At 36.6% G+C, this 26,764-nt stretch overlaps 1 protein-coding gene and 1 long non-coding RNA gene across 5 annotated transcripts in view; one reads left to right on the forward strand and one right to left on the reverse strand.

Annotated features, from left to right (window-relative positions):
* LOC311622019 overlaps window positions 1-26,764 on the forward strand; it is a 1,104,806-nt gene that overhangs the window by 377,716 nt on the left and 700,326 nt on the right. The window lies entirely within an intron of this gene.
* Window positions 1-26,764, reverse strand: part of KIAA0825 — a 318,764-nt gene that overhangs the window by 185,859 nt on the left and 106,141 nt on the right. For all 4 annotated transcript variants that reach the window (XM_084882634.1, XM_084882633.1, XM_084882631.1 and 1 more), the window contains exons 11-13: window positions 24,774-24,956; window positions 12,535-12,645; window positions 2,426-2,565 (exon numbers count right to left, since the gene is read on the reverse strand). In XM_084882634.1, coding sequence (XP_084738760.1) covers window positions 2,426-2,565; window positions 12,535-12,645; window positions 24,774-24,956 — 434 coding nt within the window. The remainder of the gene's footprint in view (window positions 1-2,425; window positions 2,566-12,534; window positions 12,646-24,773; window positions 24,957-26,764) is intronic.

The raw sequence follows: 26,764 nt of genomic DNA on the forward strand, positions 1-26,764 counted from the left end.
TAGAACTTAATAAGTCAGTCAATCAATTGATTAGTAAATTCTGTCACTTCATCCGTTTAGTATTTAAAGTAGCTAATGAATTCAATACAAGACAATACCAGAGCAGCTATGTAATCCTAATCAAACACCCAATAGCATTTGTTAAAAATGATGGGTATTTGAGCAGATTGGGTAAATACAAATGTGTACCCTATAAGAACCAAACTGAAGTTTGATAACTGAAGTCTCTCATACATACCAGAAGGTGGATCTAATACTTTTGATAAGTAAAGGTGGGATTTATTTATAGGAAAACATGGTTAAATATTCATAACTATAATCATTCTTCCTCTACTTAGTGGCTATAGCAGTATAATGAAAAGGTTTGATCTCAATTGATTTTCTATATAACTCTATCAATAGGAGACCAGGCCCACAAGTCTCAACAATTTTATTAGAGTAACTCTCCAGCTGTGTCAGAGACTATCCATGTCATGTAGCCACCTTGTTTCATAGTTTATGTCCTAACTGGTCACTGACTGGCCAATTACTGGACTTTCCTTATAAAAAGCACTATTTGAGGAAGAATATAAAAATATCCGAGTGGACCTGACTTTCTAGCTGGAAAGATCAGTTAAATATACATGTGTCAGAGTGTCCTGGCTGATCCAACCTGAGAGCAGACAGATTGCAGTTATTCCTGGTACTCCTCGCCCACTTCAGCATTTAATATGTGTAAGTATTTGTATAGGAAGGGCAGGGGGCAGAAAGCTCTGGCTTGGTTCAAAATCCAGGTTTATCCATCATTTATCTATCAGCTGTCTGTGTCTCTGGGCAAGTAACATTATCTTAATCACTATCGCCATTATTTTTAACAATAGTATATAGTTTATAAGGTTACTAGAGGCCCAGGGCACGAATTTGTGCTTGAGTGGGGGCCGGCCAGACTGCCCCGACTGGGGCAGGCCGAGGGAGAGGGGGATGGGGAAGGAAGGATGTGAGAGGTTGGCAGGCCATCCCCACCTCCAATGGGAGGGGGCGGTCGAGGGCAGGGATGACTCCGGGAGGGACCCAGGTGGTTGGTGGGCTGGCCCTGCCCCCTGGTCGAACTCTGGTGGAACTCCTGGTGGAGGGGACAATTTGCATATTATCCTTTTATTATTTAGGATTGATAAGAATAAAATTAGATAACAAATGTAAAGTGCCTAAACAAGTCAACAGTAAATGTTGGCTACTTGAGGAAGCACCTGTCTTCCCTTTAAGAGAGTGGAGTTAACAGCCTGAAGCCAAAGAGATGTTTTCCAAGTGAACCTGGGAAATGTAAGCCCCAAACAGTATTGCTTGTCATTGTAAGGGAATAAGGTCAGATTCAGGTCATTTCCAAACTTGTGCGTGAAAAACAGTGAAGCTTGAGATGCTGTGGTGACACTGATATCACAAATTTTAAGGATTTGAGAGCACCAGGAGAGAAGCAATATCCTCACAAGGGCTCAGCAGTGAGGTACCTCCCCTATGTGGCTTTTGGGAAGCAAACATCAAGATGGGTGAGCAGATCTGAGAAATCAAAAAATTCCCTGAAATTACTAGAGTGATTTGGACAGGGGAATGTTAGGCTTCATTCCTGTACCAAGGGCCTGGTGACATCTGCCTCACTCATATACAAGTAGACTAACCCTGCTTCTCTCTCCCAGCCTTGCCAGCAGCCACTGCCATTGCTAATCAGACCCGCCTCTCTCTCCAAAAGGTAAGCAGCCTGGCAAACGGTCAAACCTCCAGTTGTTATGGGTGTTATGACCCTGGTTCTTTATATATATACTCTTCAAGACCACTGAAATTTCTAGTGTGGTTCTAATGTAATTTCTCTCTCTCTCTCTCTTAGGCCTAATTCAGACTTCTGTTTTGAACATGTAACTGTGTTCTATAGTTTACTTAGGCATTTTAAAGCCCAGATATTCAACACATTTATATACTTTTATATAATGATAGTTATGACAGAATAGTATTACCCGTATTTTCCGGCGTATAAGAGGACCCCCTAATTTTACAGTTAAAACACAGGTTTAGGCCTATATTCGCTGAAAGACTACCCCCCACTTCAAAGAAAAGACTTACTTTGCCGCCAAGATCTGCAGGTAATTTTTGTGCAATTTTGGTCTTTTGCCCCCGATTTTCGGTTGACTTTTTTTTCGTTTCAAAAGTCGTCTTATACGCCGGAAAACACGGTATATGAAAATATTGTTTTCTCTCTTTTAGAGTCCCTGAAAAAATACTTTCCAAAGGTTTATAAAGCAATTCAATATTTTGCCTACTGCTAATGCCACTGACTGTTGATACGGTGCAATTGGTTTATATCCCTCTGCCAACATTCAAGTATGAAAAACATTTTCATTCAATTCAAACAATGACTGGGTTTTTTGAGGACATTTTCATAATTCCAAATACTCACTTGAGCTCTTCAGCAAGATTTTCAGCAAAAAACCATCCTGATGCAGTAGAGTTTCCAGAAGCAGGTTCCAATTACAACCTGGCTGGGCTAACAGCAGTTTCAATTGACCCTCAGTTGTCAGTTGCCCAGCTGATGGAGTCCTTTCAAATGCAAGATAAAGACGGAATAATGAAGTTAATTTATCTATGAAATTAATAGCCTTAAAGTACAGATGTAATGCTAACTCCCTTAAATGTCAATTTCTCCAAGATTACTCAGAAAATGCTTTCATGCTTGCTTACTTTAGGGTTGCTCAGGGAAGGAATACATTTAATCTCAACTAGCTAAAAGCAAATTAACATTTGGTAGCCTGCCAAACTTAAAACTGATACAAAATCACCATGCCTATGTTCTACAAAACTATATCTGTTTTAGTTTCACGAAGCAAATAAAAATCACTTATGCATTTATTTAGAATGCATTTATTTGTTCATATACCAACTATATGAGTGCCTACTAAGAGCTATAAACTCCTTTCATTATTCATGGAAAGAAGTTCCAATGTGTTTTTACTGCTTTGTAATTTGTCTTGTACAACGATCGTTGATAAAACTAAAGGAATTCAAAGTTTCCGTCAAGGGTCAACCATAATCTAATTATTTAATATGTAAAGACTTATATCAGCATGCAATTATCAGAACCACTCTAACAATCACACTGCTACCAACTTGGGTAATTGTTTCATCAAAGAGAAATAATTCCAAGGCAAATAAGCTTCTATTTGGAAAATTATCATCAATGTTGGACAGAAAATCAAAGTCAGGTCTACCATATCACCACGTTCATTTATTAATGGGTCTGCATGAGATAAGAAAGTAAAGTAGAAACAGAAAACTGATAACATAATTCATGTTTTCCTTCTAAATCTTCAAGTTTAGATTGGCTAAAGGTCACAACATCTAAAATCAGTTTACAACCACAACAAAAAGGCAGGAAATGATCGAACTCAATCTGGTTGTAGCCATAAGGACTGTGGGAATAGGGTGGCATTGGGAAGAAAAGGTGTGATTGGGCAATGTGAGCATGTGAGTGAAAGGACCCAACTTTGCAGTGGAAAAAAGACAGAACAAAGGGTATTGCTAAGAGTAACAATTTATGGGATCATTTCAACATGAAATTTATAGAGTGGTGAATGGTGAACCATCCAGTTATCAACATAGAATAACCAGTGTTTCCCAAACTTTTGACATATGTTGTACCCCTTCTATAATTTTCGTAACGCTGAGTACCCCTCGTACTCATGAGAACATAGAATTAGGCGCAGCTAAGCACGGTGCAGTGCATATCCCCCCCAAACTAACTCCAGTGCAACGCGTACCCCCACCAAACTCTTCCCGTACCCCTGGGGGTACACGTATCACACTTTGGGAAACACTGGTAAACCATTAGTTTTCATGCCTGGGAACTGGACCAGCAGTGTGAGCATTACCTGTGAAATTGTAAAAATGCAAATTCCCAGGCCTCATCCATCTGAATTCTGGAGATGGGTTCCAGAAATGTGTGCTTTAACCAGCCCTCTGCAGGAGATTCTGATGTATGCTAAAATTTGAGAACCACGGTGGTAAGAGGTGCTTTCTGGTGCAAGTTTGTAAAGAGAGACCCACCTGGCATCCCCTTTCCTGACTCTGAGCCTTTGTGTCCATTCGGGTCCACTGTGGCTGCCAGCCCTGCAATAATCCTTTACTAAACTCTACCCATCTTTCAATCTACAGCAAAAATGTTGCTTTCTCTGTAAAGTCTTCACTAAACACTTCTCTCCACAGAGGTCTCCCTTGCTGTGAATTATAGCATTTATGACAAATATACACATTTTAACACTTTATTATTTAATCAAGTAAAACTTTTCTCTCTACCAGATTCAAGTCTTGTGAGGACACAAGAATTTGTTTTCTAGCTCCAAATCTACTAGTGAACCTAGCTGATTGAAAAGTAGGCTTATAAATGGCAAAGCAACTTTTTTTTTGATGCTCTGCCAAAAAGCTGGTTTAAGCGAAAGTGAGAGGATGCAAAGATAAAAATGAAGAAGTTTCAGAGCACCTACTCTTTGGCTTGGCTTGGCATTTGGATCATTACACAACCTTATGATGCGCAAAATCCTTCAGCCTGCATCTGAACTTTGGGCCAACTCAGACTTCCCATGTGAGATTCAGATAAACATGCCTGGAAACAGGGAAACTCCTTGGACAACTGGTGGGCAATGTTAGCTATGGGAACTCCTGCTCTGGGTGGGTGGGGAAGAGAGAAGCGGGGAGTTATCTACTTAACTCTGATGCAGAGGAACCAAGCCCACCAGTTCTGGTGCTCTGAATTACCTGGGTGTTCCCAAATTGGTCTGCCTCTTGCAGTAGTTCAAATATGGTCCCAAGCGAAGAATCCACTAGGAGAGTCCTTCAGACAGAAACACTGAAGCAGATCCTTACAATCATTGTCCCTATTTCTCTACTAAATCCCAAGTGCTAACTTCTGGAAACTTGCTTGGGGTTCAGTAGATGTAAAGCAACTAGTTGGTTGTAAGTGCTGTATTAAAATGGACTTAGTTTTTGAACATTTCCTACACATCTTATTTGAGTTGAGTGCCAATTTAAGAATACACTTAAAGAATTGAAAGATCCAGTTTAATGAAGTGTAGAAAGGGGGAGGGGGTCTTTGAGAGACAATCTGAAGATAAGAGATTGGAGCCAGATAATAGAGGGCCTCATTTGTGGGCAATTGGAACCCACTGAAGAGTTTGAGGCAGATGAGTTTCCTGATCTGACTGCCGTGTGGAGAATAGATTAGAGGGGTTAGTGTTTATGCTCAGCTCTTTAAACATGTAATAAAGCAAAATAATTTGCGTGTAATTTCACTTCACTGTATTTGAATACCTGGTTATAAATAAAACCTCTCATTTGGCATATGGGAAGCTGTTTGTTGAAATGTACCTTAATTCTGGTATCTTTCAACTTATCACAGATTTTGAAATGTACAGTAAAATGACTCACTATGAGAAAAAATAAAATATTACAAAGATTCCTCAATCTCCAAGCTCTGAGTAATAAATGCATTGAGGAGTCTGTGTTGGGCATATGGAGAAGCATATGTTCCCTCATCCTTTGAGCTGGTGGAGCTGTGAAAGTGAGATTAGCCTCACAAAAAAATGACAGAAAGAGGAATTTTATATATATTTATATATGTATCAAATGTGTACATGCTGGATTTTACTATAATATAAAAAAGAGAACAAAAATGTATAAATCCACTGGAATGTATAAATCTTGTATTGGGAGACAGGATGAATTTATGGCTTGGTTATATTAAACTTATATTCTAATAAGTACAACATTTCTAGGGAATGAATTAACCTAAAGAATTTTTCAAATCCAGGTAGTAAGCAGTGATACAATAATGAGATTCAATCATTATTGGTTTATGAAAATAACAAATTACTTTTACAGAAACATCAAGGAAAATATTAGTTGTCTTCAGGTGTGTTTACTTGTAATTTCTGCAATTTAAAAATATGTATTCATACTACAATAGAAAGGTTTTAAAAAATCTTAGTTCTATTAGTGCACACTAGCCTGAGTTCCCACTGCAAGATGAGAAGGCTTACTGTTCAGATCACATGACCATTCGATTCATTGATCCTATATATATATCACACAGAAGCTGCTAAACTAGTAGAACATTGGAATGCACTTTGAAATGCACAGCTTGCGGATGGCATCCTGTGGTATTAGGGCACTCTGCTTCCGGATTTGATATTTACTTCGAACCATAAGCCAATATATGATACTATGTTCCCAATAGATAAACTGTCAGGGAGCCAACAGGTGAAAGTAGAAGAGGCAACTCTCACCAGTGCTCCTGCTGACCCACTTGGGGAATGTGTGTAAGCCCTGTCGGCATTGCAGGAGTGGAGGTCCTGCTTCTGTGGTGGTCCTCTATGAGGGGGACATTGATGATTCCACTACACTTAAATTATAGTTGCCATTTAGGCATTGTTGGCTCCCCATGCCAGCAGTCTATGGGGCAAAGAAAGGAGTTACTATACCGGCAAGGGTGATTAATTATCATGAGAAACTAGATTAACCCTAATTGTCATGATAAGCTATCATAAGGTGATTAGGAAGGAGAATGTCTGTAATTCAAGGGATTCTCCCTTTTGCTTTCATGACTGATAATCACTATAAATAGGTGACTGAAGTGACTATATTCTGATAGGTAAGGTCTCAGTGACTCCACTGGGCAACAAAACAAATTAGCTGATGGTAAAGGGAAGTTGAAATAAGAGGTAGAGAACTGTAATAATGAATATCATCTGCAAATCCTGAAATTATTGCAGCAGGGGACACTCTAGCTCAGGGATCCTCAAACTTTTTAAAGTGGGGGCCAGATCACGGTCCCTCAGAGAGCTCGAGGGCCGGACTATATGAACTACTAATTCCTACTGTAACACCTCGGCTGCGCTCACTGCCAAAAAACCTGGCGGGCCGGATCAGACTCCTCTGCGGGCCGCATGTGGCCCGCGGGCCGTAGTTTGAAGACCCCTGCCTAGCTTGTCCCACTAACTCTAATAATTTTTTTAAAGACATTTTAACCAGCTATCACTGAGAAGAATCAATGATAGGACTGAGTGAACTCAACATGGGGAATGGGTGGATTTCCATGGTGCATGGGGGAGACCAAAGCAGAGGTCAATTTCCCCACATTCTCTTGCCTTGACTACTACAGACACTGGCCTAACTTCTGACTATAAGAACCTGTATTTCTCTACCTTCCAGGAAAACAGCTGGAAAAAACAGAAAATTAACACCCCAGGGCAACTCTCAACCAAAAACATATGAAAATTGTTGCATAAGTATCTCAGCATCCTTGCTTCTTTGGTGGGATGACTCTGAGACGTGAATTTCCCACCGGTTTCAAGAATTTCCCCAGAAGGTTTAAGTTCTGGTTACTCCTTGGTAGTTGGCTTTGATTATACTAATCTTTCTTTCCTCTCTCCCTTTGTTTCATTTACTCACTCCCCTTCCAGTGTTTTCTCCACTTCGAAGATAAATTACTGCCTCTTAAATGCGTATGTCAGGGTCCATTTCTTGGGGAAATCCACATGAGTGGAGACACTTAGTATTCATCTTACTTAATCCTTGTTTCAGGATCTTTGAGAAATGAGTTCAAGTTCATTTAGCTAATAAATGTGGCTGCTGGACTTTGAACCCAGGTCTTTCTGACTTTAAAACTTACGCTCATTCCACTGCTCCAGGTTTCTGTCCATTCAACCTGGTTGTTATTTGATGGGTCAGTTGTATTTTCCAGCATTGAGGATGTTTGGCGCTATTTCATCTTCTGATTGAAGATACCATGTTTTTGACCCAAAATCAAGTTTGTGGTCTCAAGGCTTATTCCCAAATTGGAGACATATTATTCAAGGTATCTAGGGACTGATTTCAACCAGATGGTTCCTGTCAAGGATTACTGGGCCAAATTTATACCAGAGACCATAAGTTACATGATTCAGAGAACAAAGGCAAGGGCATAACTAAAGATAAACTTAGAGTAAAAGCCCTAAAGTGGGAAAATAAAAGCGGAGGAGAAACCCAGGAATTACTATTACTACTCTTGGCTTTCCAAAACTGATTCTTTAGAATCTTTCTAGGGAAGTAAGTAAAGACAGATCTTTAAAGCAAATTTGTCATCTTTTTTTTTTTCAAGAAAATAACTTTAGTACCCCAGAAAAAAGTTAATGGGGAAAAACCCAAAATATTTTTTTATCACTTTAACCAAGATTGGGTAAATTATATGTGGTTATAGCATTGAAAATGTTTGAATATATTTTAATCTCTATAATGGGTATAGACATGTCTCTCTGAGTTTTATAATTAAAGATGATTCAATAAACAGAAATTAAACAGAAAATCACTTGAATGTTTATACAGAGGATATGACTTGGTTTTAAATAACTTTGTTCAATAAGGTAGACTAACACTCAAAGAGTATCATTTTTTTTCAGAGTTGGTTGTATCTACACTATTTAGTGTACAACTTTGAGGGTAGGCATTCAACCTATGAGACTTAGGGTATTTCTTGGTTCTAGTAAATTAATCTTTTTCACTTGAGATGACCCCATTTCCCCCAAATCACCCAAAGATATTAGTACTTAAAAGTCATAGCCGTAGCTCCATACTTTAATGTTAAACAAGTTAGCATATCCTATTTCTAAAAATCCAATTTTAATTTTTAAAATAATATTGCATTTCAGGTATCAGTTTTGGACTCTGTCTGAAGGCTAATCTAGCATCTGAGACCCTGGACACTAATGACTATCTTAGCCTCTCCTTGTGAGGAGCAGAGTTATTTGGCTAGAGCTTTTAATATTATTGGTCTCCAACTATTGGTAATTAATAGCCTGTTACAGGGAGATCAAGAAAGATCTCTCCTTGCCCTAGCTGGTTTGGCTTAGTAGCTAAAGCGTCAGTCTGCAGACTGAAGGGTCCTAGGTTTAATTCTCGTCAAGGGCACATGCCTGGGTTTTGGGCTCGATCCCCAGTGTGGGATGTGCAGGAGGCAGCTGATCAATGATTCTCTCTCATCATTGATGTTTCTACCTCTCTCTCTCTCTCCCTTCCTCTCTGAAATCAATAAAAAAATCATATCCATATATATGTATGTATATATATATATACGAAAATATGAATATATATACAAAAATATGAATATATATATATATATATATATATATATATGAAAGATCTCTCCTGGCATCACACTTGGGATAAGTGCAGAGAGCCCATGAGAAAGCAGTTCAATATTTTTTACACTTTAGCACACTTGTAGTGGGTCCTTTTAAACATGTTTAGATAATTGATAAAATCTGCAACTTCCTGAAACATACAGCTCTTCATTAAAACGATATACTGATTGATTGTTTAGTAAGTACCTATGTGATGAGTGCTATGTAGGCACATTAGTTCACTTAATCCTCATGACTCTGCCATGAGAGTATCTCAGAAGTTAAAGAAATAAGATGTTTCAAGATGCAAGAAGCACATGATGATATCACTTTCTGTTTTTAAATATATCAACAAGATTGTATTGTATTTATGTTTCAACTTCCTCACCAAAATATAAAGTTTCACATAATACATGAAAACTAAAGCTCACAGAGGTTAACCCACTTTCCAAGACTACAAAACTATGCATCTACAAACCACATCTATTTCATGGGAAAACCTATAGTTGTCTTCTATTATCTTATTGTTGGTTCCTTTGCTGTGTCCTTATTTACATAAAACTTCTAAACCATAATAGAAAAAAGATATGAATACATATAAACCCTAGGATATCTAAGCATTCAGTATCTAGTTCATTTGACATATTCACTTCTTTTAATAACTGCTCCATAAGCACATGACTTTCTCTCTGAAAATCTTTCAAAGATCCAGCTGCTTGTCCATCCACAGTCAGGAACAGCCACTTAAGAGCCTGGGTGTTAAAAAGCTCTCATTACTTCTCCCCTGCCTGTTGGCTCCATGTCAAAGCTTGGCACCTCATCAGACTGTAAGCTCTCTAAGCTCCTTTCCTCAGTCCTGGGGAACAGCTGTCAGCAGCAGCTGGGAGAGCAAAGCTCTTTTTTCATCCTCCTCCCAGATGTTCTCTCTTCAGGATACTAGAAGCCACCTCCTCAATAAGACCGTGCTTCCCATGACTGAGCTTAACCACTCAGATCAAATGTGTGAAAATAGCTAAATATACCAATTAATATGGTAATCTACAATAATGAAAGTATAATATGCAAATTGACCAAACGGCCAAACAGCAGAACCACCATCTCGACAACCACACTGTGGCACACGCTGGTGCCAGGCCAGCCAAGAGGGGTGTGATGCATTTGGTTGGGGGGGCCACCATCGCTCCATGATCACTCCACAAAGGGAGGCCCAGGCCAACCTCTATGGGTGATTGATCAGGGGGCTCTGCAGAACCGGGGAACTAGGAGGGTGGGCAGTGGATGCTGGCAGCACCAGGCCAAAGTGAGTGCGGGTGGGGGTGGGGCTGCAATGGCCACAGCAGCTGGGGCTGCGAAGGCCTACCCTTGCACAAATTTTGTGCATTGGGCCTCTAGTATCTAATAAAATACTACTTTGAACATACTTATTCCTTCACTCATTCCTCAACTAATATTTGTTGGGCAATTTCTATGTGGTAGGCCATGGAGGCAGAATGGTAAGCAAAAATCAGTCTCTATTTTTATGGAATTCAGTTCACTCTAAAAACTGGGACAGATTTGATGATGTCATAATTACTAACCTGCAGTTTGCTCTTAACTATAAATCACAATGATTTGTCATGTAATATTTTTTAAATCAATTTTTATAATTAATCCACATTAGTCAATCATATGGCTATCTCATAATTGATTTATCTAATTCCATAGTGCGGGATATTTATTTCCATTTTATTCACTCACAAATAATCCTCCCTTGAACATTCTTACATATATAGTTTTGTCAACAGTCTGGTTAATTCTTTATGATTCTTTATAATTGGATTGATTCCAGGAAATGGACTTGCTGAATAAAGGGGCATAAATATTTCTAAGGTTTTTGATACAGCTTACTATTGTAAAATGTCCCCCAGAAGCTTGTATCAAATTACATTTCTACTATGGTCTGACTAGCCATCCCATGTTTTAATCCTTCTGTTAGGATAATACTGGAGATCGGTTGCTACACAGAGCAAAAAGAAAGGTCTTACTTACTACATTTATGCTGGCTTTAGTTATAGACAAGAGAAAGAACTTAATTATAAGAAGTAGCTACTTAAAATGTAGAAAACCCATTTCTATGTTGACTTCCCAGGCCTCTAGTTGGACTGCACAGAGCAAGCCTAGAGGTGGAAGTCTTATAGATTAAGATAAAAGCAGATAATACAAATGGATTAAAGAAAATGTGAAAATAACATTGGAGAACAAACATGTTTAGAAGTCTGGGAATTCATCAAAATGACCAGGCTGTTTGCTAACCGATACAGTAAAAGATCCAGTTGTTTAATTTGTTACTTTTCCAATAAGGAATATTAAAATATTGGCTATTTAATTCTCAATGTCTTAAGTTTGTATTTACATGCAAGTGGACAGAGTACTAAGGGCATTCCACTTCTAAGAATCAATCATAAGGAGTTAATCAGAGATGCTGAAAAAGTTTTATATTTAAGTGAAGTAACAACAATATATTGGGGTCTTTGAAACTAAGGTCTGTGTCTCATTGATCTTGTCATCCCTGTTAACTATGTGAGGATAGGCATGTAATAGGTATTATAAATAATATATGCCTGCTATGTCCACAATGACTTTGTGTATAAGATTCTCATAATCCTCTATTTATGGGTAGGACTCAAGAGAAAGATACAGTCAGTCAATTAGATGATGAAATCACTGAGAGTGTATTTCATAGATGAATCAAGAATGTATGGGGATTAACAATATGATCTTTAGCTACAATAATATAGTTACAGATACCTAGGAAAGATACTTTCTAATGATATATTTAGCAAAGAATCAAACTAATTTTCTACAAGATGCCCCAAAATGTCATTAGATTACTCTGGAAGTACATTTCATGCTTTAAATGACTTATATTTAAATACTGCTAATAAAATAATAAAAGTGAGTTATCCTATCAATAATTTTAAAAGTTACTCTTCTACTTTTACCAAGGTTCTGAGTTAGTTACACGAATTAATCAGTTTTGCTGTCTTTTTTTTTTTATTTTTTACAATTAGTTGGAGAACTGCCAAATCCCCAGTCATGGGTCAAGAAGGATGAATTTTTAAGTGACTAGGAGATTAGCTATAATAGAATTAAACTTCAAAAAATCACATTTTCCTGCTATATCAGTAAAGCTAGAAGTTCGTAGAATAACTTGGAGGCCTGTACGTTGGATTCTTGAGCTAAAAAAAAAAAAGATAAAACAATACTCTACTTACTGTGATGTATTATAAAAATTTGTAAGATGCATTTATTTCTGTGGATAAAAGTTTCCATTAAAGTTTAAAAACATAGAATCATAACCATAGCATTTAGAGGTTCTCACCGGAGTAAAGAAGGGTGGAAATGTGATATGCAAGAAAGCCAATGTAATGGTTGCTTAAAAAGTGGCTTTAAGGAATGTGAAGCAGAATCATCTATGTCATGCTGAAAGGCCCTAGGGAAATAAAAATAATTATTTCAGTGTACAGAGGAAGCATGAACAGTTTTTATTTGACCATTGACAGTTTTTATTTTTACATAGTATTCTACGGTAATGATTTTTTTGTATTGTGCTAGAATGAACAATGCATCCATACCATCCACTTGGGATTTATGCCAGTAGGTGAGTCACAGGCCTCTGTATAACAATCCTTACACTTGGGAAGGTTATGACAATACCATTATCATTTAATTTTTTAAAAACTCACATTATAGCCAAAACCGGTTTGACTCAGTGGATAGAACGTCGGCCTGCGGACTAAAAGGTCCCAGGTTCAATTCCGGTCAAGGGCATGTACCTTGGTTGCGGGCACATCCCCAGTAGGGGGTGTGCAAGAGGCAGCTGATCAATGATTCTCTCTCATCAATGTTTCTAATTCTCTATCCCTCTCTCTTCCTATCTGTAAAAAATCAATAAAATATATATTAAAAAAAAATGAAAAACTCACATTATAAAATTTGTCAAAAATAAACATATAAAGAATAATAGTACAATGAATACCACTTATCTTCTCTCCTCAACTTAGATCCAATAAGTGGCAATATTTTGTCACATTTGTTTCATTAATGTAAAAATGTTTAGTATAAAGTTTCCTCTTTTTACTCTTTAAAGAGATTTACAAAAAACTAAACAATTAATGAACATTTATAATTAATTTTGTATTTTCTTAAAGGCCCACAGAGAGCTTGTAAATAAGAATTTAAGTGTAAAATATTTGCTTATTACTTCAAAATGTGAGCAATTTGGCCAGACTCCCTGGTCTCCAACTATCTTTGGAGAATTGACTTTAACATTTTTTTAGATTGGCCCAAATTCAACAATAAATCTTGAGGAAATGCGAAAGAATTTGCTACATAAAATCTTTAGTAGATAGTCAGTTTAATAAAAAATTTATAGTAACAGGAGGCTGTATTTGCCCACTTGGAGTTAAAAGCAACAATGGGACCACTTTAGAAATAGAATTGTTTGAAGTGTAACTATTTCTCTTTCTCTAAATTATAGGAGCAATAACATCTTTTAGGTAATATGTAGGACAGAATTTCATTTTAGTCACTGTCTTTTCATTTCACATCCTGCTTTTTGTGCCTTTGCATTTTCTAAATTTGACCTCTTTCCTATTTGTCCTATTAAGTAAAACATCTTCTGATTAAGGATACTTAAGACTTTTTTTATACTTTTAATATATCATCTCCTCTTTGAAAGCCATTTTTCTCACTAATTTTCAAAATAGAACAAAACTCCTTAAATAGGTTTCAAAATCAGGTAGTCATATATCCACTCCATGCATTCCATTGTGTGAACTAGAGAGATAAGCAGAAGCTAGTCAGGAAACCAGAATATACTTTTCTAGGGAGTCTGGATTTTGATTCAGCAATGAGGATTCACTGAAGAGTTTATAACATGAGAGTGACACCACCTATTTGGTCCTAAGGTTAGAAACAAAGGGAGAGTGAATAGGAGACAAATGTCAATATAAATTAAATTAATATGGTTAACAATATTCATCCCCTAATGACATGTGGTTGGAGATGGCATGAGGGAAAAGCAGAAGTGAAAAGAATTGAGGGAAAAGAAGATGTGTAAGATGACTTGCATATATTTTAAGTTATAGATATGTTGAGGGAGCTGCAGACAGTTGAAATACATTCAAAGAGAGACATACAATAGGAATTTGGGTTTATTGATCTAACCTATACAAGAGACATCTGGGTTGAAGATACTGATAGGGGCATTATTAGCTTGACAGTGAAGCCATAGGAATGGGTGAAATCACCCAAAGAAAGAGTATAAAATGAAAAGATGGCCAAGGAAAGAACTCCAGAACACAATGATATTTAAAGGGTGAGGTGAGAAAAAAAAGCACTCAAATGCAACTAAGAAGGAATAATCAGAGAAGTAGGCAAAGAACCAGGAGACAGTGACAAAAGGAAAGCCAACGGAAGACAAATGGCTAATAGTGTCAAAAGGTGCAGAGAGAGTAAGGAAACGGAAAAACAAAAATTGGAATTAGTGATTGGGTATGCATGGATAACCTGACCCATGTTGTTTGTTTAGCAATATGAGGGCAATTGCAGTGATGTGATTCTATTAAAAATCTAAATGATGAATGTATTGAGTAAATGGTAGGTGTCAAAGTGGAGACAATGAGCACAAACTGTATTTTAGGAGGGAAAAACAGTAGTCAAGAAGGGATACATTTTAATGCAGGAGAAGTTGGGGGAAGAACCAGAGTGGAAAGAATATTCTGACATTGTGGAATAGGATGTGAATGTGGTTAGATGAAAATATTGGCATTGGTTGGGAAAAGAAATACATTGATCTCCTGTCAAAGAATATCAAGGTGAGTAGGGATCAAGATAATTATTAAGAATGGAGATAAAATGAAGTGCATTTATGATGGTCTGGGTTTTCTCAGAAAAGTACAAGGGCAAGGCCATCTGCTAACAAATAGTGGGATGGGGGCTTCGTAGGGGGTTTGACCAAAGTAGGTGATGGAATAGGTAGCTCTTTAAAGTTTGGACAAAAAGGTATTTTATGTTGTCAAAAGATATAAAAGAACAGCTGAGTGTTGTTGTTGTTTTTTTGCCAGCAGTGTTCTAGAGTCTTTGGTAGAGAGGCCAAGAAAGAGAGGTGCAGAGCAGGAACACGCAATAGCCAGAAGGCTAGAAAAAGGAGGGGCTTGGTATAAAAATGAGAGGAGATGCAGCAAGTGGTCTGGAAAGAGAGTCTCAAAGGAAGTGACAGACAGGGGGAAGCATGGGACAAAAAAGAAGGGGCTTGGTGAGAGAGCAGGAGGAACTGGAGATGGTAGGATCACAGCCTCTGCCTACTTTTCCTACCTCTTTGAGCTCTTTGCATGAATTCCCATGTGTCCAGTTATCTTGGGGCCACCCTAGTTCTCTAAGAATAAATACCTTTCCTACAGTGTGCTGTTATTTTCGGCTAGCCACTGTAGATCATTAAAGGCAGTACATAGGCACATGTAGGAGATCTGGAGCCAGACAACCTGGGTTTGCATCAAGAGTGTGCTTTTTATTACATGTGTAATGTTGTTTTTTAATTTGTTTTGCTTCAGTTTTCTCATTTGTAAAATGGGGATAATAATCACAATCACCTCAGTGTGATGATTCAGACAATGCATATATGGACTTAGCCAAGTACGTTGTATATAATAAGGACTCAATGTATGTAGGTATCCTATATAATAAAGAGGTAATATGCAAATTGACCCTCATGCCCTCAAAAGATGGCTGCCTATGACCAGGTTGACAGGGGAGTTAGTGAGGGAAACCAAATGATTGAACAGCAGGCTGCATGGGGCAAACAGGCCAGCAGGGAGGGTTAGTAAGGGCCGACTAAATGACTGAACAGCAGGCTGCGTAGGGCAACCAGGCCTGTGGAGGGAGGGCAGTTGGGGACAATGAGGCCAGCAAGGGGGGCAGTTAGGGGTGACCAGGCTGACGGGGGAAGGAGGGGAAGAGCAGTTAGGGGCAACCAGGCTGGCAGGGGGGATGCAGTTGGGGGCAACTAGGTTGGCAGGGGGGGCAGTTAAGGGCAATCAGGCAGGCAGGCAAGTGACCAATTAGATGCCAGCAGTCCAGGATTGTGAGAGGGATATATGACTGCCAATTTAAACTAGCAGTCAGACATCCCCCAAGGGGTCCTGAATTGGAGAGGGTGCAGACTGGGCTGAGGGGACCATCCCCTCATGCATGAATTTTGTGCACTGGGTCTCTAGTTATTGGTATAATGACAGTTGTAAATACTCCTAACGGTCTGGTCTATGACTATCTCAAAATGGATGTGAAATTCCAAAAGTCTAAATGGTTGCCTAGTTACAGTTTTATCCTCAAGTTTAGAAAAATAATGGAGTATCTAATGATAATGGAATGGTTATTGGTGCCAAATTTTCTTAGACTACAAATCACTGGCAATCCAATACTTCCCAGAACATTTCTGCCAGTACCTAACCTCTTTTACTTCACTGATGGTTTCTCAGATGTACTGGTAATAGTGAGAATATTTGGCTATAAGAAATGTTATGGCAGATGTTTATAGTCTCAGAGGGGGTGGGATCTGTATGAGCATTTAATTCCACAGCAAGATCCCAAATTAGTTTCATTATTCTGGAGAGTATAACAGGGTGAAAATTGGCCCACAAGCCTCAATGGGAGAATGAAATGATGAGCTAGCTATTAGATAACCTCTAATGATATTTTGGTATGCAGTTAAAAGAGAGGATGCTCTAAATAATTCATAGTGAAGAGGAAAATATAATTGTATGAGCTACAGAATTATATTTTTCAGCAGACATAAAAGAATTTCGACATAGCAAACTTAAATACTCATTTTAAAATAAGTAATTGTCTATTGGTTGAAGCAGAATACATGTACTCACATCCCCAAATTAGCATATTGTAACGATGGCTTTGTTAAGGGAATAGAATGAATATGGAGAAATTCTTTGCCTTTGCCCTTTTCCCAGCATCAGGCCCCTTCCCTCCCATTAATACCATAAAGCCTCTGGGCTCATCACACCTCACCACTTGAGCACTCTACCCCAGAACCAGCCTCCTGGTCCTCAGATCTACAATTATGCTATCTTCCATCCCTTATTGCATTAGTAAATTGATTTATTCCTTGGACTTATGCAGCCAGCTGCTAGAATGAAATAAATCCAACACACATAAAAAGTGAGAACAAGTGATAAACTAAAGAGCTGGCTGGGTTTTATGCTTCTCTTATGCCACCCTGCTTTTGGCTGCCCCGCTAGTAGAATTGTGTCTCAATATACAGTATAATGTTAATGAAATAAACCTCCAAGATGGAAACAAGGCAGCCCAAGGGTCAGGTCAGATGTCTTGTGTCATCTGTGCCTACCACAGTGCCTGAGCCATTAGAGGTGCTCAGTAAATAAAAATATCAAGAAGTTGAACTGATTTGAAACTAAACTATTGAGAAAGCTCTGGAATACTTGAGATAACTGAGGCCATGTAAGCCTTTCGGATTGCCTTAAAATCACAAGCAACTAATCATGAATCCTAAGAGACAGCCAAATTCAATTTACTTTACTATTTTAGACATAATATTAAGTCACTGCTTTGCTTTCATAAGCCAGTGCTACCCTTGGGACTGTAAGTAGTTGCCTAAATTTCATTAAATGAGAGAAATAAGGATACACTTGAAGTAAAACATGGTTCACCATATTTCTCTTGCCCCCTTGGCTTGTGTTTCTCATGATGAAAATAATTCTTTGAGGTTAGAAAATTATGACTTAAAGTTAGAAAATGACTATCACAATGCTTGGCCTATAGTCTACCATAGTAAAGGTCAACCATAGTAATTAATGGTTAAATAAAAAAAAGAAATATGAATAAAAGGTATTTTCAGATCCTGCTTAGCAGAAAGGGGGTTGAATTTTGGGGCCATCTGTGAAGAGCAGTCCTGGGTGGTACACAGCCAAGGGGCAGGTTGAGAGAAAACATATGGTAGAAAGATAGAATAAGATTGACCCCTGAGAACAGAGCAGAAACCAGCTAGTCAAAGATTCAGGACAAAGGCCTTCTCAAAAGTTAATCATTATCCTTTTTCCAGTGTTTCTATCCTATTAGGACCACACATAAAGCTGTTTTATTTCAGTGTTGTGGGATTTTTTTTTCAATAGAAATATTCCCTTAAAATAATGTTTAGAGGGAATGGGAACAAAGGGAGTCAGTCATTTAATCTGAAACAAAATGGCAAAGACAAGAAACTGCACTTTCTGGATCGTTTTGCATCCTGCAGACATCATTTTTTGTCTACATTTTAAGTATTTTTTATTTTTATTTCCATTCAGCCTTTACTCATTTTTAACAGCTTACCGAGTGATATAATTCACATACCATAAAATTTGCCCATTTTAAGTGTTTAATAAAATGGATTCTAATATATTTAACCTTCACCTCTATCTAATTTTAGAACATTTTGATTAGCCTAAAAAGAAACCCCTGCATCCATTAGCAGCTACTGACCATTTCCCTTTCTCCCCTGAGCAACCAATAATCTACTTTCTGTTTCTCTGGATTTGCCTATTCTGGACATTTCTAGTAAACTTGTGTGCTCTTATGTCTGGATTTCTTCAGTTAGCATGTGTTTTACTTCATCTCTGTATTACTATCTATCAGTAGTATTCTATTTCTTTTTATTGCTGAATAATATTCTACTACATGAATATGCCACATTTTGTTTTTCCATTCATCATCAATTGATGGACATTTGGGTTTGCTCCGCTTTATTATATTATGAAAAATGTTGCTGTGAACATTTGTGTAAAAATCTTTGTGTAAACATATGTTTTTATTTCTTTTAGGTATAAAACTGTAGTAAAATTGCTGGGTCATATGCCCATATGCTCAACATTTATTTATGCATATTCTATGCTTCCCATTTTGAGGAACTACATGTTTTCCAAAAATTTACAGACTTTGGAGGTATAAAAAGCAAAGTTTTAGACCAATATATTTTGTTTTGTGAGGGACTGTGAAATAGTTTTTAAAAATAAATAACAAGGGAACCAAGAAGGCAGAATAGGTAAACACCTATACTTTCTGCCTCTCACAACCTACTTCAAAACTACAACTAAAAGACAAAACACCGATAATCCAAAACCATGGGAAAGCTGGCTGAGTGGAAGTTCTACAACTAGAAGGAAAGAAAAAAGCGTATTGAGACTGGTAGGAGATGTGGAGGTATGGAGGCAAGCACAGAACAGGCTGGCAACTGGGTGCACTGTTGCTTTTTTCAATCGAGAAGGAGATACAAGCTCCTGACTGCTCTGAACTCCAGTTCCGCAAGACTCTGGAGACCCAGACTCATATGGGGAGAAACTGGACTGTCTGGCATCGGCCTGAACATGAGAGCAGCTTACTCTCAGAGCTGCTTGCAGCAATCATTGTTCCTGCACGGGAGCGTGGGATATGGAGATGTGGGGATCTCTCCAATGCAGGGCTGACTAGACGCCATTGCTGATGGTTCTGCCATGGGGATTCCCTGAGACCCTGCCCCAGTTAGTTTACAACCCCTCTCAAGCTGTGCACAGCGTCTTTTGCATATGAATGGCCTGTCCTTTCGCAGTCTAACCTAACAAACTGCAGCTAGGTCAGAGAGATCCAAAGCTTCCAAAAGAAGGACCAAGGCTCAGCAGCAGCATCTGGGCTTGCTTCACAGCTGGGCCTCATCTGGGCACTTCTAAATCCCAAACCAAGAGGAGGAATCTACAGATTTCTGTAGCTCCTGCTGGTTGGACTCAGGCAGTGGCTAACTTTGCACCTCTTTGGAGATCCAAGAGCCAGTATACCCAGTGGTCAGTGTGAGACCATACCAGATTACAACTCTTCACATCCATAAGCGACACACTCAAGAAGCAGAGTCAGTGAACAACAAAGACCCACTGAAACAAGTCCTACCCCATAAGGGGTCTGCAGCACAGTAGTTCTTCTATTGTAGACACAGCTGGTCCTCACAGCCAATAGACCTGAAGGTCAATTCCTCCCAGTGATACCAGCAACAATTAAGGCTTAACTTCTAAAAGACTGCACACAGCCCACAGAGGAGTGCACCAAGAGAGTCCACTTCAGGTAACAGGGGAGGCTGAGTCACTGGACCCTATAGGACACCTAACACACAAAGCCACTCTATCAACAAAAGGAAGCAGCCAAAATGCGGAGACAAAGAATCATGTTACAAATGAAAGAAATGGAGGAAAACAAACTACTGGATATAGAATTCAAAGGTTACTCAAGAATCTTCTAGAAACCTCTAAGGAACTTAATAAGACCTTCAAGGATCTTAGTGAAAATGACAAAAAATATGGAAAAGGGCCAGTCAGAAATTAAGCATACACTGACTGAAATAAAGAATAATATACAGAAATTCAACAGTAGACTAGAAGATCCCAAGAATTAAGTCAAAGATTTTAAATACAAGGAAGCAAAAAACACCCATCTGGAAGAGCAAAAAGAAATGAATCCAAAAATATGAAGATAGTGTAAGGACCTTCTGGTATAACTTCAAGCATACCAACATCTGAATTATGGGGTTGCCAGAAGAAGAGAGAGAGCAAGATATTAAAAACATATTTGAAGAAATAATGATAGAAAACTTCTCCTACCTGGTGAAAGATAGAATTACAAGTCCAGGAAGTGCAGAGAACTCCAAACAAGAGGAATCCAAAGAGGACTTTACCAAGACACATCATAATTAAAATGCCAAGGGCAAAAGACAAAGAGAGAATCTTAAATGCAGCAAGAAAAAACCAGTTAGCTACCTATAATGGTGTACCCATATGACTGTCAGTTTATTTCTCAACAGAAATGATGCAGGCCAGAGAGGAGTGGCAAGAAATACTCAGTGATGAATAGCAAGAACCTACAACCAAGATTACTCTATCCAGCAAAGCTATCATTTAGAATTGAAGGCCAGATAAAGAGCTTCACAGACAAGAAAAAGCTAAAGGAGTTCATCACCACCAAACCAGTATTATATAAAATGCTGAAGGGTTTCCTTTAAGAAGAGAAAGGTAGAGATAAAAAAATTATGAACAACAAAGTGACAACAAACACATATCTATCAACAAGTGAATCTAAAAATCAAGTGAATAAAAAATCTGATGAACAGAATAACCTGGTGAATATAATAGAATCAGGGGCGTAGAAAGGGAGTGAACCGACAATTCTTGGAGGAAAGGAGGTGTGGGGAGTGCGGGAAGAGACTAGACAAAAATCTTACACCTATGGATGAAGACAGTAAGGGGGAGTTAATGATATGGTGTGGGGTGGGAACTGGGTGGAGGGGAGCTTCTGGGGGGGGATGGGGAAAAGAGGAACATTTGTAATAATCTGAACAATAAAAATTTATTTTAAAAATAATAATAAATAAATAACACCCCTGCTGGCATGGCTCAGGGATTGACCGTTGACCTGTGAACCAGTAGGTCACAATTCAATTTCCTGTCAGGGCACATGACTGGGTTGTGGGCTCGATCCCCAGTGTGGGGTGTGCAGAAGGCAGCTGATCTATGATTCTCTTTCATCATTGATGTTTCTATCTCTCTCCCTTTTCCTTCCTCTCTGAAATCAATAAAAATATATTTATAAATAAATAATAACATAAGAAAAACATAACTTCAAAAGATCTACCTTGAGTTTGAAACTAGAGACACAACATTGAAATACCTTGGAATGTAGTCATTCAAAAGCCAAATGAGTGACACCAAGTGAACTCCAAGACAGGTCTGCTGCTTTTGGCTTAGTGATCTCTCTTCTGAACTATTTGTAATGACTTCGGCCTTTGCCTGGTACATTGTATATTCTTTCATGTTATTAAATGTTAAAACATTTGCGATAGTAAACCTTCAAAAAGTTTCCACTAATAACAATATATCAAAATATTTTTTATCATTAAAACTTTTATCAGACTTCCCGAAATTATTAAGGACAGGTTATTTCCTCTTGTTCAGCGTTGTATTCCTTGTGCTAATCACAGGGGCAAGGGAGGCGAAATTAAATCAGTTGAGGTGAAATTAAATTATAAAATTCTAAGAATGTGTTAATTTGTTATGTACAAATTAAAACTAGCATTCTATGAAGGCACAATATGATATGAAACCATTGTCTTGAGTGTGTGTATAAATGTACATCGACTACACTTCTGAACATGTAGTTTAAGCCTTTATGAAAGAACTACAAGTTGTAAGCACTTTGGAAAATGCCTGGTGAATATTTTATGTTTCAGCAGGTCTCTTTCCCTAGAGGGCAAACCTGAAGTATTCCTTTTACAACATTCTAAAAGAAATCTACCAAGGAGAGTAAAAAAGAACACACGTTTTTGCAAACAGGTTTCATTCTTCCTGAAAAGATTTTAAAATCATATATTCCTGCCCTGGGATTTAGTGGTCCTACACTGAGCTCAGAAAGGAAAATGCATTCAGTTTATCTGTCAGAACCGCTTGGAATAAAGGCAGTCACCTTCTAAAAAGGAATATTACATAGAGTGACAAACGCTAGGTATAGTTTACAAAAAAAAAATCAATACTATCAACATCTTATTGTTACTTTTCACCACTTCATCAAAGCATATAGTTTAATTTTTTTATGTGAGGTGGAAATACAGTTTTTTTTCTAAAATACTTATAACAACTTCATATCCTATATATGAAGGGAAGCTAAGTAAGTTAATAGGGTTCTTGCAATGTCTATAGATTTTTTTTGTAATTGGTGAGAACATGCTGCCCTGTAGATTTATTTGCCAAGACAAAAGCAAAATATATTTCAAAGATTGGATTAATACTCTTGGAAGACAAACATAAAATTTAAACTGACATGAATATATAAGATTTGAGAAAATTTTTATAAAGTGAGATTAAAAAGGAATTAAAGTATATATAGATTTTTGTTCATACTTCAAAGCAATATAGCTATCTTTTTTATAAGGAAAAACCAGAGGCAGTGCATGGTATAAAATTTTCTATAATCCTGATTGAAATTAGCAATTTAAATTTGTTGAATGAGGTTACAGTGAAATATCTAATGCACAAATCACAGAGGTTTGAGTACTTGCTTGGTTGTTTAAAAATGTATTAAAAGGTTATAGGTTAACAATAATAAATGTATATTATATTATTATTAAAATATGCAATCTTTGATAATAATTTTTTTGTTTTACTAATGAATTAAGGATTAAAATTTTTCTGTTCATTTGTGACTAACCATGAAATTCAATATTGCTTACCATGACCAATCCATGAAATTTGTCAACTTTGTTCCTGATTTTCACAGGGCCTTCCTCTTAGATGAAATGAACCATTTAACTAAGAACACAACAATTTTTTCATCTATGGTAAATCAGTTTAGTTTACTAGGATTTACTATGGATTTCAGACATTGAGTTTTTTATTATTATGAATTAAATATTTAATTCCAAATGTTTAACAGTTTATCTCACTGTGTCTCCCCCTTTCGGAAAGAATTCTCCATTTCTAAAATTAATTTTCAATGCCAAAAGGAACAATCTATAAGCAGTGGGTTAGTTGAAAGTCAAACAGAAGGTGAAAATGATGGGAAATTGAAATCAAAGTTGTTATTTACTCAGAAATTCTAACAAAAAAAAATCCTCAAAATTTCATGAAAATCAAGATTCATATATTGCCCTTATCTGAGTGTTAAGAAAATAATACTTTACCTAGTTTCTCCTAAGAAATAGAAATACTGTATGTCTAATTTTTACTATCCAAGAAATAAGAATATGAAATTACCCAGTCTTTCAAGATAAAGTGACTATGTTGGAGGAGAATTTAAACAAATTATATTACTCTATTAGAAAATCTCCTCCAACCTTTTCTCTATAACTAATTTGAATAAAATAAACCAGAAAAGTAGTTCAGAAATTTTAATTTCCCTAAATGTTATTTATTTACCTAAGTAAACTAAATCAACATTTAAAAAATGTAATTGCTTAGTCCTATTTTCACTTGCCATTACTAGTTCAGACACTAGAACCTAATACTAAAAATGAAAATCTATGGTAGATTAACTGACAGTGTGGAACTATGAAGTCTCTTCCAAATTTAGGCATATTTTAGAACCATTTTTAATGTTAATTTTTTTATTAGAGCAAACCAATCTATATAAAATTAAAAGCTAAAAATATTTTTAAAAACCCATTAGATATAATTTTATTTTTACATAGAGTTTTAAGCTATGACTGAAATAATCAATCCATTAATATGATTTGATCATTTAAATAACTCAAAGAGTGAAGCTTAAAATGGTCCTGACTGTTTTGGAGCTTTATCAACTGAATGAAATTTACCAATAGAGACATAACATAGTATTTATTCAGACTAACTTGCTTTAGGAATGAAGAAACCCCTGTTGGTTAGTGTTAGTTTTGTATTATACAACAGCCCAATTCACAATATAAAAAACGTATTTCAAAAAATGTCTACTTACTATTTATACAATTCAATACGTAGAATGAAAATAACTGCTAAATCCCATTATTTTCGATATTGCAATAGCTAAAAAGAAAATATATTTGATACTTACTGATATAAGTCAGTTAATGGTGAAGTCAAAATGACTAATGTTGTCAACAGATTATTACAATGGATATAAATTTTAAAAATTTTATCATCTATATATTCATGAGGATTCAAAAGTTTCTGTACAGATGTGCAAACTGACCATAACATGTTCTCAGTGCATATTAAAATTGTTGTGACATCAAGTCTATTAGAAAGAAAAAGAAGAAAATTAAGTTAAACAAAAGCATCTTTCTACTTGGTATATACACTATCTTTTATATTTCTTGTATTAAACATATATAAGAATATAAATATTTGGTTAGATATCAGAGCTTCAGAGATCAAAGACAAAAGGCTTCAAAACTAGATTCTGAGTTTCCATAATACTATTATCTTTAGGGATTGTGAGGTCTAAAGAGTTTTAGGGGTGCTTTTAAAAAAAAAAAACCATGTTTTTATTTTGCATTATCAGGATACTATTCAAGAAGTTCAGGAGATTTTCCTTGAAATCACATTCAGTAAAAAGAAAAGTCAGGTTAAAAGAAAATTTGCTAATATATATATATATATATATATATATATATATATATATATATATTAGGAAAAAAATTGATAGCAGAACAATTCTCCTCATCCAAGTACAAGTTGTCAAAAGAAAGTTACATAGGTGGGTCACATGTTTTCCAAGCAAGTGGGAGATGGAAAGAAATGCTACCAGAAGCACTAATGTAGTATCAGAAATTTCCAATAATACATAATTTTTTGGCAAATATTATTTATCTTATTCATAAATTAATTTCTTTGTTTTTATCTTTGTTGAGTTTTAATAGGGACACAAAGATTATTTTAGTGTACAATTAAATTTTATAGACTTCATTTAATTTTTTCATTTTTTCTATTATATTCAGTGTTGAAGAAATAAACATCCTTTATAATAAAAGGCTAATATGCAAACTGTCCCCTCAGGAGTTCCACCTAACAGGAGTTTGACCACTGGCTATGACATGAGATGACCCCCAGAGGCTGGCTCAGAATGGAGGAAGGCCTTGGCTGCCATCTGGCAGCCAGAGGAAAGAAGGCCCTGATTTGCCCTGATCGCTGGCCAGGCCTAGGGACCCTAGCCAGACACAAATTTCATGCACCAGGCCTCTAGTATATTAATGATATATTACATATTATATATAAATCTTATTTATGGTTGTGGTATTTGACAGTTGGAGGCTACTGGGATACTAAACACATCAATAATCACCTTTAGGAAAGTTTAATTGTATTTGCATCTATTTACTCTACTTGCTGATTACTTAATTCAAATCTAAACAATACACACATACACACACATTTGATTTCCAAATGAATGGTAGTTTAGGATCAAACATACAAATAAATATATTTATTTTATGTAGAAAAGTAAAAAAAAAAAAAAAAAAAAATCTAGTTCTGAATGGCATTATTATGTAACCGCCCAGAAAATAAAAACCAAAAGTGTATACAGTACAATTATTTAATTAAATATACTACCTATTTCATGAGTTAATAGTGAACATCATATAATGACTTGTCACCTCATAGTCAAAAGTGATATATTCTACATAAGGAAAAAGAATGAAAGTATTCTTTGCTCTCAAAAGGAATTTTCCATCTATTCTTTGGAGTTCATTAAAAAAAAAAGTTTGGTCAGTAATTTAAAACAGCCTGAGCAAAATACCATATTTATGAAACACTGTAACAGGACATAACGCCCCTCAAATGCAGCCTGCTTTACAAGAACATGATCAGGAAATGATTCCTACTGCCAAATAAAAGAAAAAGCTTCTGAGGTCTGCAGGTTCCTCTTAAAATATATTTGTATATACCTATACCTATACTTAAAAGGCAGGTCTTTATCACATTAGTCAGAATATTTATAAAACAAAGCCTTCTGTTCATATAGACTTGTCATGTAAGCATATTTTTGTAATATTCATCACCTAGATAAGTTGTGGAATTGCACTATAATTCATTCTTTAATTT

Source organism: Pipistrellus hanaki, assembly GCF_964339955.1.
Source record: "Pipistrellus hanaki genome assembly, chromosome: 4".
In the NCBI taxonomy this organism is placed as follows: Eukaryota; Metazoa; Chordata; class Mammalia; order Chiroptera; family Vespertilionidae; genus Pipistrellus; species Pipistrellus hanaki.